Raw genomic sequence first — 17,888 nt, 5'->3', positions numbered from 1 at the left:
ATACCAACCGGAATCAAAATGAAGTTATTTTGAGTCTTTGTCTCCTGGTCTCCCTCTTTCTAGGATTGAGCTGTCATTTGTTTTCTTTAAACCACTCTCCCAGCAGATCCTGCATATGTTTGTCAAGACTAGCTTCACACTCATTTTCATTTCATAGTAGCTCTGCTCTCTAGATTCTATGTTCCATCTTCTGCCTGGATTGAAGGACATCTTTGAAGTTTTTATTGGGATGGAACTGGTCTAAAATATTTCTGTACTGAATAGTTGGTACTTCAAACTAAATGAAAGACCAGGAGGACTGTCCATATTAAGGGGGATTGTTCCTATTGACCTGGATATCTTTGGACCACCAGTCTCTGCCCCAGATAGCCCAGCACTCACCTATGTCACTGCCTGTAGCATAGAATTTAATTCTTTTTCCCCAGAGTTTTTCATCAACTATTCTCTCCCTGTTGAGGATAGACAGATGATTCTGCTTGGACAGAGCATTGTTACAGTGAAGGAAGTGTCCCAATCTCTCCCTTACCAGATCACTCTTTCTGTAGTGTGCAGCTTTCAACACAACACTTTTTGGGCAATACCAAACATAAAATTTTGATTTTATTATGTTAAAAAAGCACAGTAAGTTGAAACAGGTTTGATCGCAACCATTGAGTCAATCGCTCCCAAGCATTGAGTGACTTTCTTACATTTACATGTGTGTCAAAAAAGCAGCAATAAAGAATGAATCAAAAAGCAAAATTAAAGTCTGTTAAACTTGAGATTTGCTGCAGAAGCAAATGGTACTGGGTAGATCAGAAAAGAATGATTTCCAGATGAAAGCAAAACTCTCTTTTTCAAGATCAAGCTAAAAGAAAAAGTAAGTCAAAATAGAGCAATACAAACCAGATATCTATATTGACTAAGACAGGAATGGTGAAAGATGTGGTGGTGATTCAGCTTTATATATTGTCAAGCAATTTCCCCTCCATGCCTTTTAAAATTACATTACAATATTGCATTTGTAGCAGTTATCTTTTCTTTTATGTTGTAATTTTCTACTAAAATGCTTTAAAGAAAAAAAAATAGCCTTCTCAAATTTTTCATAGCTGTACTTTTAAGGGCATAAAAAGGAAATCTGCTATACATTTCACAGGTACACATGTACACTTTTTAAAAAAGTATAAATGTATTTTGTCATATATGCTCTTTCCAAAGTATTTTTAAGGTGCTGATGAAGATATCTGTTCTTAACATCTGGCAAATGAATGATAAGAGCCTGTCTGAATGAGAAACATGGTGAGGACCCTTCTCCACAAAAGGGTTAGGGCTACCCATCCAACCTTGAGCTGGCAGATATGATGCCTATCTAAAATATGCTGTCATTTGTGGAACCTAAATATACACAGGAATGATGGAAAATAGTGCTTTTTTTTTTTTAACAGTGTATAGGACATGTTAAGACAAGGACTGGGAGACTGGTGAATTACCTCAGCTTTGTTCCCCTACCCATCTCCAACAAGAGTCATCAGCCAGTACAAAAACATGGATTTAACCAGCTGTCAAAATCCACTGTGGTTTTATGCAAATGTTTCCTATAGAATCCAAAGGAAGCCCAACAATCAACTTTAATTGGATTCCTTTTGGACACAGAATCGAGCAATTCTAGAAGAGCATTAACAGCAGTCAAAACAGCAACTGGCAGGTTAAGGGAGTCATCAGAAACATAGCTGGCTCACTGTTTCCGAGCAACCTCGACTTCCTGGCCACCTCCAGTTATTAGATACTGTTCAGATTGATCAAGGTCTCTAAGTTGGGGATTGGCTCAGAGATCTGGCAGATACAGGGGAAGAACTTAGTCTGAAAGAAAATGGACTCTCTGGATACCTGAGCAGCACAGCCCTGGAAGAACACTGATCTGAGGGGAGGAAGCCTGACCTCTCTTCCCAACTGGTGGTTGGCTGATTCCAGAGATAGGGCAAAAGGTCACTTGACTTTGTCACCCACAGAGTACCCAATGAATGAAGCAATCATAGTGTATCAGTGGCAGAATCTGTCTTTGGATAAGAGAGAAATACAGTTTTAACCCTGTTACAATTTAAGAACAATTTAAGATCGCCTCAGGTACAGTATGACCTGGGGAATCAAATGAAGGCAGCTGAGGTTTAGGGGCAGGACTATGCTGCAGTTGGGTGCAAATGAAGAAAGGCTCATCCTTTTTTTTTTTTGTTCTCCCATTGCACAACCTCTAGAGCAGGGGTTCTCAACCTTGGCAACTTTAAGACTTGTGGACTTCAACCCCCAGAGGAGGTTGAAGGAATTCTGGGAGTTGAAGTCCACAAGTCTTAAAGTTGCCAAGGTTGAGAACCCCTGCTCTAGAGAAAGGAAAGAAGCAAGCCTGGTTTGGGGTAAACACACAAGCCTGACATTTTGGGGATGAGACTAAAAGAGAAATAGGTAGCTGAGTTCTCCACCAATAGAAATGTGGCGCTATTGTTTCCCCACTGCCATCTCAAACCTGAATTTAGGAACAATGTAAGTTGTTGAAGTTTTGTTTCTATGGATCTTCAGTTATGGCCACACTATATATGTAAGCCATTTTAGGAATATCTTGAGCATCCTAATTCTACATTAGTCTCCCCACCCCCACTCTTGACGTTTGAAGATTAGGTGTGTGAGATGTATTAATGAGCTTTGGAGGAAGGGTCCACATGAACTGAAAAGGACATTTAGTCCTGTGCTCTCTAATTCTTGAGCATTAAAGATGTCTATATATAGCTCTCCATGTGGATGTCTGAAGGTAAGCCGCTTAAAATGTGGCAAGGAGTCAGATGATATCTGCAGTTGTGTTTCGGCTGATCAACAAAGCAATTAATAGCCAATGATGTTTTTGTGATAAGAAACATATTTGCAATGTTAGCAGATGAAATATATTTGCAAAGTGAAAAACCAGCAAGCTGGTTCTGGTTTTGGAGCTCACCCTGGGTTTCCTTAATAATGTTGCCTGTTTGTTTGTATTATGAACTCAGATACTGGGACCTCTGAAACAACTTGTGGAATAGAATTGGGTTGAATATGCATATTACATTGGTCTATGCCTGTAACATAATTTGATTTGTTACACATTACACAATTACACTTTCTGTTTTGCATTGGCATATTTATTTTCTTAAATACTTGCTACCCAGAAAGAAGTAGGTTTGCCTTTCTAAAATACAGCTACTAGATCATCAGGTTTCCTAGAAGCAACGCTGGACTGCCCAGAGGTTCCAGCGCCAGATGTTCCAACTGATGCCGGTGCCATGGCCGCAGCACTAGTTTCTCTTAGAACTGACTGGATCATCTCCATTTGGTATCTTCTGCGTGAATGTTTGTTGGAATAGTAACAGCCCAGGATGGACACCAAAACAATGAAGGAACAGGCAACCAATATGACTATGGTGGCAGTGGAAAAGGGGAGATGAAACTCTGTAAGGAGAAGAAAATGATGATGATGATGATGATGATGATGATGATGATGATAACAACAACAACAACAATAGCAGCAGCAGCCTTGGGTACAATCCCAAAATAACTGGAGCACCACTTGAACCACCATTGGCATTGACAAATTCACCATTAGTCAATTACAGAAGGCGGCCTTACTAGGAACAGCTTCCATCCTGCGACGATATTTGTAATGCCATTAAACATCCACATCTGCCTATCCCAGGTCCTTGGTAAGGACTCGATAGGTAGACAAAAATGCCAAATCCAGTCTGAACATCTGGCTGACTGCGATGATCAATAATAATAATAGAGTTGGAAGTAACTTTGGAGGTCTTCTAGTCTAACCCTCTGTTCAGGCAGGAAACCCTATACCAGGGTCCCCAACTTTGGCCACGTTATGACTTGTTGACTTCAACTCCCAGAATTCCTCAGCCAGCATGGCTGGCTGAGGAATTCTGGGAGTTGAAGTCCACAAGTCATAACGTGGCCAAAGTTGGGGACCTCTGCCCTATACCATTTCAGACAAATGGTTGCAAAGATAGAATGGAAGGTCAGAATGTCAATTCACAGGGAAGATGACAAACCGAATCATTACCAGTATATCAGCTAGAAAACCCAGTGCCTCCTAGACCCTTTCATTCTCCCAAGTTTTTTAAAAGGCTAACTGGAAATCCTGTCAGACCCAAAGAGCTCTCTTCATTTCCACTCCAGATTGAGGCACCTTCTGCTACTTATTACCAAATGCAGGACTTTTTTTTGTCATAGAACGCCCAGAACTGAGTTCAGGCACCTTTTTTGGATGGAACCTTGTAGGGTAGGCAAGGCGGGTTGTATGATGTGTGTGAATTCCGGCACCTTTTTTTTTTTTACAAAAAAAGCACTGACCAAATGTATGCTGCAGAGGTCCCAGTGCACACTTAGGCACTGATCTTCGGGTTCAAACACAGGTTCTCTGATTAAACCAAGGCTCCAAAGAAAGTCTTGGCATTTTTTACACAGAGGGAATGTTTGCTGTGTAGATAATACTTGATCTAATGCAAATGTCATGTGGCAACCGGTAACAGTACAGTATATGAACACAGCTGTGGCTTTCTCTTCGACTATCTCTTTAGATTTGAAAGGCCATTGAAAAAAATAGTCTATTGGAACAGCTTTTCCTGCCCTGGTATTGGTTGCTTTCCCCATTTGCACCTAACCAGAGTACAGACGTGCCCTGGCAATAGTTCTTTTGGGTGGTGTGCCCATGATTTTGCCCTCATTTATCAGCAAGACAGGCTGAAGTGGCCCTTAGCTGCATCAGTATTAACATAATACTTCCTTATTTTGACGCAGTCCAAAGGCAGCTTTCAAGTGAAGAGACCCCTTGAAGGAAAATCAGGTGATGGACACTGAGAACAGACAAAATAGAGGCAGGAAAAGGATTCACAATGGGAGCAGCAAATTTCTCTCAGGTAAAGCTTTCTGCTGAAAACTTTAATTTGGCAAAGAGGAAAAGCCCTGGGATTTGACATATACTTCCTTTGGAGGACATGAAGCTGAGACTATATAAAGGATTTGCTCCTTCATGCATCAGAAATACATTATTATTACAGAAAGTGCCAGAATCTGTACTTTGATCAACAATCCTTCATAGCTGAGCCATTGGCCCATTATAAGATTTTGTAACAAAGTCCTGGTTCAAATATTTAGCCTAATGACACTATCTCATGTATCCAATTAAGCCTAATCTAGCTGTGAACTCTTATACCATAATAAATTAGCTAAAAGTTAAAAGAATTCCCAAGACCATTTTGTTTTTTGCTATAAAAAGCTTATTTCTCTGGAAAAAGGAAATGTTGACTTTGCATTATTGACTATAGATTAGAAGGAAAACCCATCCTTAGGGAAAAAACAAACAAACCCTGATACAGCTACTAGTTTCTCAAGAATCACAAGTGGAATTCAGTATTTGCAGACAGCTTTACAAAACAAGTTAGTTGATATTTAAAAGCTTGCTCTCCCTGACAATTATGTTTACCGCCATTTCTTACAGACATGCAGCATAAAAAATGGGTGATATGTTTAACTCCACTGACACCAGAGCCACTGGCCATCGTAGCAGGAAGAAAGAAATGTGCTGTTGCCAACTTAACAATTGCTCTGTAAAACACATCGTCATATCCATGGCCTCAGTTCTGTCCCACCTCCTGCCCCAAATCTCAACCCATTGAAAAATTGAAAAATGTGGTATCCTCACTGGTGGCATCTTCTTTCATTCCTTCTTTCCTCATGATAACATTTACCATCTGGTTCAAAGATTGTTTAGCAGCATGAGATGTGACGGGCACAGAATTGGTCACAATGGACATCAGCTTCAAAGTCCTGGGGCCGTTCTGCTCCAGAGAGGTGTGAGGCTGCTCCCCTTTCAGTTCAATGGGACCAAGTTTGAGATCTCCTTCTCCAAGTGTTCCTGGAAAGAGGCAAATAAAGGCTTGGAACTCAACCCTGCAGTCCCATATATTATTACCACACTGTCTTACGCAATGCAATTCAATTTCTCCATGCTGTTCTTTTCATTCTACTTGGGATACATATGACATAATTGGTGTAGAAATTTGGTAAGAAAATACATGTTATGGACTTTACAATTCCTCAATTAACTTGAACTTTGCTAATGTAGAAGAACAAACGGGCTGCTTCTACTTAGGCAGGTGCCAAACAAAGCCAGTAAATAAAGCATTGTTTTGCTGAACTTTTAAACAACAAACATTAAGCTCAAGGATTATCCTGCAAAGCGGATATTGTTTATTAAATTTATATACTGGACTCTTGGAGATCTTGGAGTCTCTACTAATAATTTTTTTAAAAAACTGACCCAAAATACAAAGGAAAAGAAAAAACAGTAACCAATAATCCCAGATGGCAATATCGTCATTAAACCCAAATGTCCCCTGGAAAATGTCCTGAGCTCTGTTTTCACCAGCCTCTGGAAAGCTATCACAGAGGGGCCTAATCTTGTTTCCAAGAGGCTATTTCCAAATATAGGGACCATTATCAGCCTCTCTTGCCCATGAAAGTTGCTCCAGGATAACTACATTGGATGGGTTAATTCTGGTTGGAGAAGAGATATCTGGCACCAAGTTATAAGGGTTTATAAATTAAAACCAGCAATTTCAAGAGCTCTATTTTTTCCCCCTACTCATTGTCCAGGTATTATTGCTTCTAGCACTATAGTTTCGCAGAGCTCCTCAGAAAACCAAAGGACATGCTCCAACTGACCAACAGAGATTGGTACCCAAGACGCAATCCTGTCAAGGGCCCAAATCTCCTCCTGGCACCAGAGGCCAAAGTGGGGTCATGGATCAGATCCACCAAATGCCTGAGATGGAGCATTCTAATAGAGAATGGGAGATCATACCACCTCTGCTCTGTGGCTGTCTCCTTTTTCTTCTTTTGCTGCCACAGCCAGTATGAGATGCACAACAGGAGCAATCAACCCCTTCGTGAGAGCTCCAGGTTGCAGTAGTGTGATTGTAGGAGCATGCCTTATTCAGATGGTTTGCTGAGCCAACAGGTACTGCCTTCAAGTGGCAGATGAGGTAGATCTAAAAGAATCAGAATACAGTATTAGCTAGTAACTTAGAGTCTTGTATTTGGGACAAGATACAGAAGAATCCATGGTAATCCCTTATACCAAAGCATCTGCTATTATTGGCATAATAATAGGCATCTGTTGTGATGCATAAGGAGGACTCACTCCATTTTAATACCTCCCCTCAATATAGGCAGTGCCAAAATTAAATTAGAAGGTTGGCTTTATTCCTCACCTTTTAAAGATGATATCATATCTATATATATATGCGCTTAAGATTTTCTACCCCAACTAATACCCACACACTAACCAAGTATACTAGCCCTATATTTAGAAATCCAACTTCCATTTCTTCCCATCCTCTATCTTAACCTGATTGTTGGAGGCTCCAATGAAGATAAATGTATCCAGTTGGAAACGGAGAAATCCATCTTCTCTCATGGCAAGAAAATGGGAGCCACTGTGCATCCCATCTACAAAGCATCTGCAGAATCGACAGAAACAACATGAATGGGCTCATTTTCCTTTCCCAGGTTATCAATACTTCTAATTATGGCTTTCTTTGTATTTGTCAATAGTATGGCAATGATGAGCACAACTGCAGGCTGGGAGATTTTAAGTCAGAAACTCTCTCTTAAGTCCAACCCGCATCACAGGATTGTTGTTGTGGGGGAAATGTCCATTGGGTGGACCAGACCATGATAAACACCACATGGATGGACAAAAGTACTTTTACCGAAATTGCCTACAACGACAGAATCTTGCAAGTCTGATTGTGCTGTACCCTTCTTCCTCTTTTTTTATAGTTCAGTGAATTATGGGAGGAGCCTGAGCTCCTCCCATAATTTAGACATTGTTGAGTTTAAAAATGTTTAGGCCCTTTTGCTTAGGAAACAGCATGTGCATATCTCCATCAAGGTCATGTTCTTTGCTATCTATTGGAAAATAGGAGGAGAGAACATTATGTAAGCTAGTTGTACTAGAAGTGGTAGACTTCTAGATCTATGTCTAAATAGAATAACAGAGTTGGAAGAGACCTTGGAGGTCTTCTAGTCTAACCCACTGCTTTACTTTAGAAAGACGCTTTACTTTGAGAAGCAGGAAATCGTTGCCATTTTATTTTAGAAACAAAAGCAATTTCCTCCAAGGTCGAGTTCGAGTTGACACGATGATGAAATAGTGGCTAGCTTCTTTCATCATGCTAAACCACAACATCGTTCTATGGCTTAGACACTTCAGTGGGTTAAAGGAAGGGTTTTTGTAGTGGAGGTTCATTTTAGGGGTGGTAAACAAATAAATAGCCATGGTTTCTACAGTCTCCCTGCAGTTCCCAAAGTGCTGCTCCCTTCTAACTGCTTTTCTCTCAGGTTTAGTCTGAGAAGAGACAAGAAGAAAAAGAGGAACTCTCTGTCTTTGGACACAGTCCAACTCAGAATAGATCTGCTCTCCAGCAGCCACTTTGGGACACCTATAGGCTTTTTATAAGGGTGCAAATGTGCGAAAAGTTATGGGTCCTTCCAATGGTAAAAATTATAGGCCGTCAAGTTCTCAGCCACTGACTTGACCAAACATTCTGCTTTCTGAGCTATTTTAGTCCCCAAGTGGGGTAGTCCCCACTCAATTACAAGGAAATAACTGAACAGCATTTACCCTCCAAGTCCAATGAATTTCCTTTCGCATACATAGGAACTTGGTTATAGATGCTTACTTCTACTAAGAAACATGAGGCTACTTGTAAAGATAATGACTACCGCATCTCATTCTGCTGTGCCCAAACTCTCAGAGACTTACCCATGATTTGTGATGACCTCATATTTCACCGAGGATTCTGCACTTGGGCGAGCGACACATTCATCCACGTAAATTCTCAGTGGTACATGGTTATCCTTTCTTACTGATGCCTGGATGTTGATGAAGTCCCCAAGATAGTAAGTAGGGTCAGACATTAGTTGTGACCAGCTACCTGAAAAACAATATATTAATAGAAGATCATCAATATCACAGATAAGCAACCTGTAGCCTATCCCAAAATCTTTTTTTTCCTTAATAATTTCTCAAGCTTCTCCTTTCCCCGATGCAAGTTTCAGTGATATGGATTTATTGTTTTACATACTCTCATTAGGGATTTAAAAATAGATATTTATTAGATTTACTTAATACAGGTAGTCTTTGACTTACGACAGTTCATTTAGTGACTGAAGTTACAACGGCACTGAAAAAAAGTGAATTTAGACCATTATTCACTCTTATGACCGTTGCAGCATCCCCATGGTCACGTGATCAAAATTCGGATGCTTGGTGACTGACTCACATTTATGACGGTTGCAGTGTCCCAGGGTCATGTGACCACCTTTTGCAAACTTCTGACAAGCAAAGTCAATGGGGAAGCCAGATTCACTTAATAACCATGTTATTAATTTAACAACTGCAGCAATTCATGTAACAACTGTGGCAAGAAAAGTCATAAAATGGGGAAAAATTCACTTACTTAGCAATAAAAAATTTGGACTCGGTTGTGGTGGTAAGTCGAGGACCACCTGTACCACAACTTTCTATATAAGTCAATGGAAACTGTATTCAACTTGATTAGCACACTCACTGTCATAGACTTCCAGGGCAAACACCAGGCTCTGATGGTCCACCACAGTAGAACTGAAAGGGACCCAAGTAGGACGGAGTCGAAGGGAAGAGACGTTCCAGGACCTAAATTTAGAACACCATGTTTATCTAGTCACATCCCTTTTGCTTTCCAGAAGATCATCTTCACTGTATGAAATGCTTTATGTCACCCAGAGGAACACGACAGGACCATCTGGGAGTTTGAAATCCCAGGGCTGAAGAGGTTTAATTGCTCTTCTCTCCAACTGTCTTCAGTAGACCTTACCCTGATGGAGGTAAGAACAACTGCTACTTGGCAAATGAGACGTTGCCCTTACACTCTTTGCTATCCTCTATACCAGGGGTGGGCAACCTCGACTCTTTTATGACTCGTGGACTACAACGCCCAGAATTCCTGCGCCAGCCATGCTGACTCAGGAATTCTGGGAGTTGAAGTCCACGAGTCATAAAAGAGCCAAGGTTGCCTACCCCTGCTCTATACCATGACTGGGGAATTCTGGGAATTGAAGTCCACATATCTTCAAGATGCCAAGGTTGAGAAACACTGCTCTATACTTTGCTTCAGGGTAATATTTGCAATACAAAAAAAATAAGCAATAATGTGCTTTTAGCATATAACAGCAGCAGCGTTATGGGGTCAAGAGGTAGAGCTGAGCTTGTCAAGTAATTTCAGCATAAGACTCTCAGATACACTCTCTCAGATTTTTCCAAATGCATTTGCAAAACTCTATGATTATACTTCTCTTATTTTTTCCGCATTGCATTTTACCACAAGGAAGTTTTTTCATTACCAGTTGACTTATTTATGTGTATTAATCATACGTGTTATGTTCCACTTTGATTTCTTTGGATATTACAAATTTAAATTCTATGCCTTCTGGGCTTTAAGAAAATAAACCCAAAGCTCCATCTTCACCTAGCTCCCGCCTACCTAGCAGATGGAAAGCATGCCACTGCGAGTCGATAAATAGATACCACTTTGGTGGGGAGGAAACAGTGCTGCACGATATCATGCTGGCCTCATTGCCGCAGAAACAGCATTGGCTCACAAACCCTTCAAACATAGATGAGTGCCGCCCCTTAGAGTCAGCAACGACTAGTGGAGTAAAATCCGCAGGGACTCCTTTCTTTTCTTTCCTTCCTTTCCTTCAGGAATAATACTGTTAAACCTTACTTGAAAAGGAATTCTGAGCAAAAAGGCTGAAACTCTCTTAAAAAAAAAAAACCCTGATTTAATACTGTATCCTTCAGGGATCCATGATTAGCTGGATCGTGAGGCCCTGTGCACAAACACTCACGCCCTGGTCATCTCGACTGGATTACTGCAATGCATTATACTTGGGGCTACTCTTGAAGACTATTTGGATGCAGAACTGGTACAGAATCCAGCTGCATGGACAGTTCTGGGAGCCTCTAGTGTTGCACATAGAGCACTGCTGTTGGGAGAGCTGCATTGATTACCAGTTTGCTTCCAGGTCCAATTCAAGGTGTTGGTTATTACCTTTAAAGCCATTTATGGCACAGGCCCAGAGTATCTGAGGAGCCATCTAACCCCAATGAGACTGGCTTGCCTCAGTTGCTCTAGTGCAGGGGTAGGCAACCTTGACTCTTTTATGACTCATGGACTTCAACTCCCAGAATTCCTGAGCCAGCTTGGCTTGGCTGGCTTAGGAATTCTGGAAGTTGAAGTCCACAAATCATAAAAGAGCCAAGGTTGCCTATCCCTGCTCTAGTGGAAGAGTCCTGTTGGAGAGCTCATCCACCAAAGAATTCCAGCTGGCAGGGCAAGAAGAAGACTCTTTTTCACTATTGCCTCTGCCCTATGGAGCATACTACCACTGGAAGTGAGAATTGCTCCCACACTTTTGGCCTTTCAAAAGGGTATCAAAACCTGGTTTGCCAATTGGCTTGGGGGCCCAAAGGGGGAGCAGTCACTGATGGAGATGATTGACAGGATAAGATCCTTGCTGTTTGTCCTTTTGGTTCTACTTTTACATATAGTTTTTAAAACTTTAATTGTTTTTATATTTATCTTTTTACCACCTGTAAGCTGCCCAGAGTCACATTATAGGTGAGAGGGGCAGTATATAAGTTTAATGTAAAAAAAAAGGACATTATATACTTTCCTAGAAGGAAAGATGCAGTTAAGTGCAAATCCAATTCAAATTAATTCTCAGAGCTCAGGATACTGGTAGCAATAATGCCACTTCTGATACTATAAGAGACTTTCTATGTATGTAGCTTCTTGATCTGCTTTAAAGAGATAACAAATAACAAAAGATGGATTCCCACATTTCAACATTTAAGACTCAGTCTATAAAAACATAGAGAAATAATTATAACTGAGACTATCTCTCTTTTTTCACCAGCATGTTATTCCATGACTTACCTAGGATAGAAACAGTTTATAGCATGAGAGAATGGATTGGTCCTGATCACCCCATATGGAGCTGAAGGCACATAGTGGAGAGTGTTCTTATAATGGATGCTTCCTGGAAGAAGCTATGGGGACAAATAAACATATCCAGAAACTCATTTTAAGATTATATTCCAAGATGACTAAGGGCCTTTCCCCACTGCTAAATTAAAATGCCATTCACCCATTCACCCATCCTTGAATAAACGAACATGAACTCAATAGGATATAGCTGTCTCTACCTGCTCATCCTTATCCCATGTTTAATGCCTCTATTCTGCTCATGGGTGAACAGAATAGTATTATTTGGATATTGCATAATTTTGTTCTAGCATTCTGTTAAGTTGGGAAGAATGAAAAGAAATCCCAACAGACTGCAAATAATCAAAAAAATGTCTAAGGCTACTATGATTGTATAAACCAGTGGTTCTCAACCTGTGGGTCGGGACCCCATTTGGGGTCGAATGACCATTTCACGGGGGTCGCCAAACCATGCTGTCCGCCATTTTTTTCCCTTTTCCCTAGCTGTCCTACTCCCTCTTATTGGTGGCCACACCCACTTGGGGGTCACCACAACATGGGGAACTGTATGATGGGGTCACGGCATTAGAAAGGTTGAGAATCACTGGTATAAACAGATTCTTCTGTTTTCAGGGGAAAAAATCAATGAAATTATGTGAATCTTATTAAGTAGCTCACTCTTGCCAATAATCAAGGCCAAGGCTATAGCTTCATCCCAAGAAATGACATCTGTAGTTGGGTAGAGGGTGATTTTAAATTTCTTATATCTCGGAGGACCTCTCATGGACTATGAATGCCAACATGTTTGTGAAGAAGGCACAGAAGAGCCTGTACTTCCTGAGAATGCTCAGGAAGATAAATTTATCTCACATCTACTTCTGTCTTACTATCACAGCACCACTGAGAGTGTCCTGACATATGGCATTTTTGCATGGTATGGGAGTAGCTCTGTAGTGGACAAAAAAGCTCTACAGAGAATTATTAAAACTGCCCAGATTATCGGACTCCAGCTACGAGCCCTGGACAACATCTTCGAATCTCACCGTTTGAGGAAGTTGCATAACATTCTCAGAGACTCTTCCCATCCTGCTTACAATTTTTTTGGACAGTTGCCTTCTGGCAGAAGATACAGAACAATTAAAACTCGGACCACACGTTTTCTGAATAGTTTTTATCCTAGAGCTGTAACTGCACTCAATAATGAACTAAAAGGCCACCATCAGTGAACTGTTGGACAGTATTACTTGGTCTGTTGGGTGGATGTTTGGGTGGTTTGAGGGGTGGGAGGGAGTGTATTTGGGATTATGTGTGTGGGACCTGGTCTTTGGGTGTCACGTAAATTTTGTTGTATGTGTACACTGTGTATACACATACAATGACAATAACGTTTATTATTATTATGAGTAACTTCAGTAATATTAGATATTTTGGAGTAACTTCAGTAATCTATTAATAAATTAAGAAATGGGGTGCAAATTTCTCTTCATCAAAAACTTTGTAACTGAATATAAGGACAATTTGTTTACCCTCACCAAACTGATCCAGCAAATGATGAAAATGAAGATATATGATATAGCAGAAGAATCCGAGAAGAGAAATAACTTTCAAAATGCCCAAAGCTTATAAACAAGCAGACCATTACTTTCCAGAAAAGAAATTACAAATGAAAAAAATGACAATTTAAAAAGTTTAAATAAAAAAGAACACAAGGAAAAAGTTAAAAACAAAACAAAACAAAACCAAAATAGATATGTTAAACAGCTTTATCTAATGCCAAATTTTAGATTTTATTTATAGTTTGTTATTTGGATCTTTTGACCAGAAATAAAACTAAATGAAAACCCTTTGAAGAAATGTATATATTGTGCTATGCTTTTTTTTTTAAATTGAAAATTTTTACAGTTTTACAATAAAATAATCCCCCTCTCCCACCCCCTCTCCCACCCCCTCTCCCACCCATCATCCTCCCCCCTTCTTCCCAGAACTGAATACAGGGTTAATAAAAACTAAAAAAAAAAAAACCTTACAACTTAAATAAACATCAAAGAATTATAAATACATTAAAAAAAACAACAACAAAATTTTAAATACTTTAACCCCAATATATAAAAACAAAACAAAACAAAACAATAGTTCGATCGTTACCTTAAACATAAATTATTCAAAAGCTAGACAATACTTTTTAATCTCATATTTGTGCTGTATAAAATTCACCCATCTTTTCCACACCAAAAAGTATTTCTCTTGTGATTGATCTTATATTGTGCTATGCTTGTAAGTACCATTTATTACTGATACCATCTCAATATTAGTATCTGCACCTATAGAACATATCCAACAATTGTTGCGAAATAATTTTCAAGACACAATTTCCCATGAGTTCAAATCATGGGAAAACAATCATTTCGTTCTATTATGCACAAGTCAGGAGATACTTGGAATGCTGTGTTTGGGCACCACAGTTTGAAAATGATAATGACACCTTGAAACAACTTCAGACAAGTGCAACCAAGATGATGATATGGAAGTCAAGCTCTATAAGATGTAATTAAATTATCTGGGTATGTCTTGCCTATAGAAGAAATTATTAAAGATATGATGGCAGTCTTCAAATACATGAAGATTGTTACATAGAAGCAGAAGTGAATTTATGGCAGAATCATAACCAAAGGGTTAAAATAACAAGGAAGGAGGTTCAGGATAGACCTCCAGAGATCTAGTGGTTCTGTCATTCTGCTGCTATTATCCAGAGGGGTACTTGCCTTCCTGAGTAGTGCTATTGCAAAGACCTCTATAATTAAACTATTCACAAAATTCCAAACATGGTGCTATCTTACTTCTCTGGTGGCTCCACAAGCAAAGAGAGGATATTCCAGAAGGAGAACATTTGTATGTACAGCTGTCACTGTACAGTCAGTTCCCAGAATCAGCTCATTGGCATTAACCATCACACCAGTCCCAAAGAGATTCACAGGAACGGTGATCACTAGATGCGAGCTTCCACAGGACACCGAAACTGCAGAAGATATAAGAAAGGGTCAGGCTAGAGCAACCTGTAGCAACATATTTTTCCACATGCAGGAACATGCAGGGGTTTTCATAAATGGTACCATTAAGCTCCTGAAAAGATAATAATAATAAAAGATGAAAAGATGGAGGATCCAGAGGATCAAATCAGAGCTCCAATCAATCGAGATTATCATTATACACATTACATAAGATGCCTCCAAGAAGTCTAGAGCAAGACATAAAGACCTCATTTGTTGTTGGTTCCCACCAATTAGCTTCAGAGCTGTCCTTATATCTGGCAGAGTAACTAGTCAACTCAGAGGGTAGATAATGGGGAGAGTGAGGGCAGCCACTGAGAGCAAGAGAGGATTGTGGCTGGCCTGAAGCCCTTATGTCATGTCTGCTACCATTGGAAGTGTATTGTTCTAACACCTTCTAACCTTTGTAAACATCAGCCTTATTTGTTAAGCCTCTGCTTAAAAGTCAGAGTGTCTAGGAAGCTTTTCAATCATCCCTCATTCCTTTTCAATAAAACCAACAAATAACTGAACCAATCACATATTCAAAGCTTGTCCTATATTTAGGTGCACAGAAGCATCCACTTCAGATGAAGTAACTATTCAAGCAGACAATTAGGACCAAACTCTTTGTTACATCTAAGCCACCAAGCTATTTAGGGCACTTGACAGGCCTCTCAAGCTATTTTGTGGCTCTGTTCACATGCCAGGTTGCTTTCCCAACCTTAATTAAACCACAACTTATTCAACTGACCCAATTGTCAACCTAAACTAATTACAATATGTAAATCTAAAAGGGTAATTAGTAGTTTGTGGTCCTGGGAGTTCTGTAAATTTATCTTGCATGCATTTCTCCAATGCTCCCCTTCAAGTGATACATTGGCTGAGTTCACACAACTCTTTTAATTTGGTTTACCCTGTTTTCCAACACACAGAATATATTGATGTAGCTTACAACTGTACTTACAATTTCTGCAAAAAAAATCAGAAACTACTTCTTTGTATCTTTTTTCTGTTTTCTGTTTTTTTTCTTCCATTTTTAGCTTTCTCTTTTATTCACACACACACATATATACACATACACACAAAGCTATTGCAATTAACCAGACAATGGTAGGAAAACAACCAGTATTTTACTTAGCAATTAAACAAACTTTTCATCAAACATGAGCCTTGCCAGCAAACAGGCCAAGTTAAGCTACTTTTTCTTAGGAGCCCTTAACTCTTATGCTAAGGAATGTGCACACATAAACTGCCTATGTATGAGTTAATAATGAAATCAGGCTATCTTCAGAAGCAACATTTGTTTTAATGTTGACCATTAGGTTCCCTCTTATCAGTCATGAACTTATTTAACATTCCCTTTACTGTATCTAGAGATGACCTAATTCAGTGTTTCTCAACCTTGACAATTTTAAGGCATGTGGACTTCAACTCCCAGAATTCCACAGCCAGCATTGCTGGCTGTGGAATTCTGGGAGTTGAAGTCCACATGCCTTAAAATTGTCAAGGTTGAGAAACACTGACCTAATTGATACCATCTACAGACATTTTATAAATAAAACAGCTTGAGGCACACCTGGCCCTGGATTCTATTTTTTTTAAAATCCTCTGTAGCTTTTTTTTTTCCTGATTGGCCCAGTTTGGAAACCAAAAATTGGTGGACTGTCATTTGCTATCTGCAGATTATTTATATTTTTAGAAACTGCATATCCCCAAGTTGAACTTCCATTTAAAATGTTCCAGTAGATAAATTGAACTACATGTTTCTTTACATGTAACTCACAGATTTTATGCACAGTATCTGTTCATTTAAAAAAAAGAAAAAAAGCTGCTTTCCTTAATTCTGTGCCAACAAACCTTCATGCAACTAAAGATTTTGCACAAATTAATCTAATTAAGAGTCCTCCAACAAGACTTGTCTATTGATCTGAAAGCATACCAAATCTACCGTAGCAAAATGCCCAGAACTAAAAAGCCATTGGGTTTTCTTTCTAATTCTGAGCCAAAGTCCCCACTTTGCCCCATTTTACAACTTGGTAAAATGTCCTAATAAATACACTTTCTCCCCATTCCCAGCACTGGTTCACTAGCCTAGTGAGTTGACTGGCTTGTATTGTGAATACATTAAAGGAACAAAGCTAATTCTTCCCTAACATCAAGTAATACACATCAGCTTTAATTAATCCCCATTAAAATTGTTTTGTAATTAGAATTACATCTTGGTACATCTTTAATAACAGAAAACAACCTGTAATAAAATAACTTTTAAGCCCGGTCCTCTTTGGACTGTATACAAACCAAAAACAAATTACAATAGCTGATTAAGGAGCAATCAATTAACCCTTATTCCTTTTTTTTATTTTCATTTCTCCAAATTGTATTCCCTCTCTACATTTACCTGAGGAGTTTTGACTAGAAACACCAGTGATTAAAAGCAACAAAGCCCATATTCTTAGATGATTCTCCATCGTTCACAGCAATTACTCAAGAACTCTCTCAGGTGGGAACCGAATCCTGAGCCTCTCACTGGCTTCATTTATAGCTCATGCAATACTCAGGTGCCTTGGCTTCTTCCAATGAAACTCTATAAGTCATTTCCTCTATTCTGAGAGAATTCAGAGGTGATATTCAGGCTGGGTTCACACCCTTTCTGGGATAAAACACAGGGTGCTTTTTGGTTAATTCATGTAATGTACTTAGTCAATAGCAATTCCACCATGTTGTACAAATACTCATACTAAGACTTTTTGAAGTCAGGAATAGA

The 17,888-nt window shown here is 39.4% G+C and overlaps 1 protein-coding gene across 1 annotated transcript; it reads right to left on the bottom strand.

Annotated features, from left to right (window-relative positions):
• Window positions 1-3,139: 3,139 nt before the first annotated feature.
• LOC120308295 (zona pellucida sperm-binding protein 3-like) lies at window positions 3,140-17,592 on the bottom strand. The gene is made up of 9 exons (XM_039344174.1): window positions 17,523-17,592; window positions 14,933-15,111; window positions 12,048-12,160; window positions 9,639-9,742; window positions 8,831-9,002; window positions 7,412-7,523; window positions 6,869-7,052; window positions 5,705-5,917; window positions 3,140-3,447 (listed from the first exon to the last, which is right to left on the bottom strand). Exons 1-9 carry the CDS (start codon window positions 17,590-17,592, stop codon window positions 3,188-3,190), a joined length of 1,407 nt encoding a protein of 468 aa, XP_039200108.1. The 3' UTR covers window positions 3,140-3,187.
• Window positions 17,593-17,888: the final 296 nt, after the last annotated feature.

The sequence above is a fragment of the Crotalus tigris genome, unplaced genomic scaffold (assembly GCF_016545835.1).
Source record: "Crotalus tigris isolate CLP2741 ecotype Arizona unplaced genomic scaffold, ASM1654583v1 scf7180000017899.1852299, whole genome shotgun sequence".
Classification (NCBI taxonomy): domain Eukaryota; kingdom Metazoa; phylum Chordata; class Lepidosauria; order Squamata; family Viperidae; genus Crotalus; species Crotalus tigris.
Note: the sequence above shows the minus strand (reverse complement) of the source record. Positions and strands in the feature narration are given on the sequence as shown.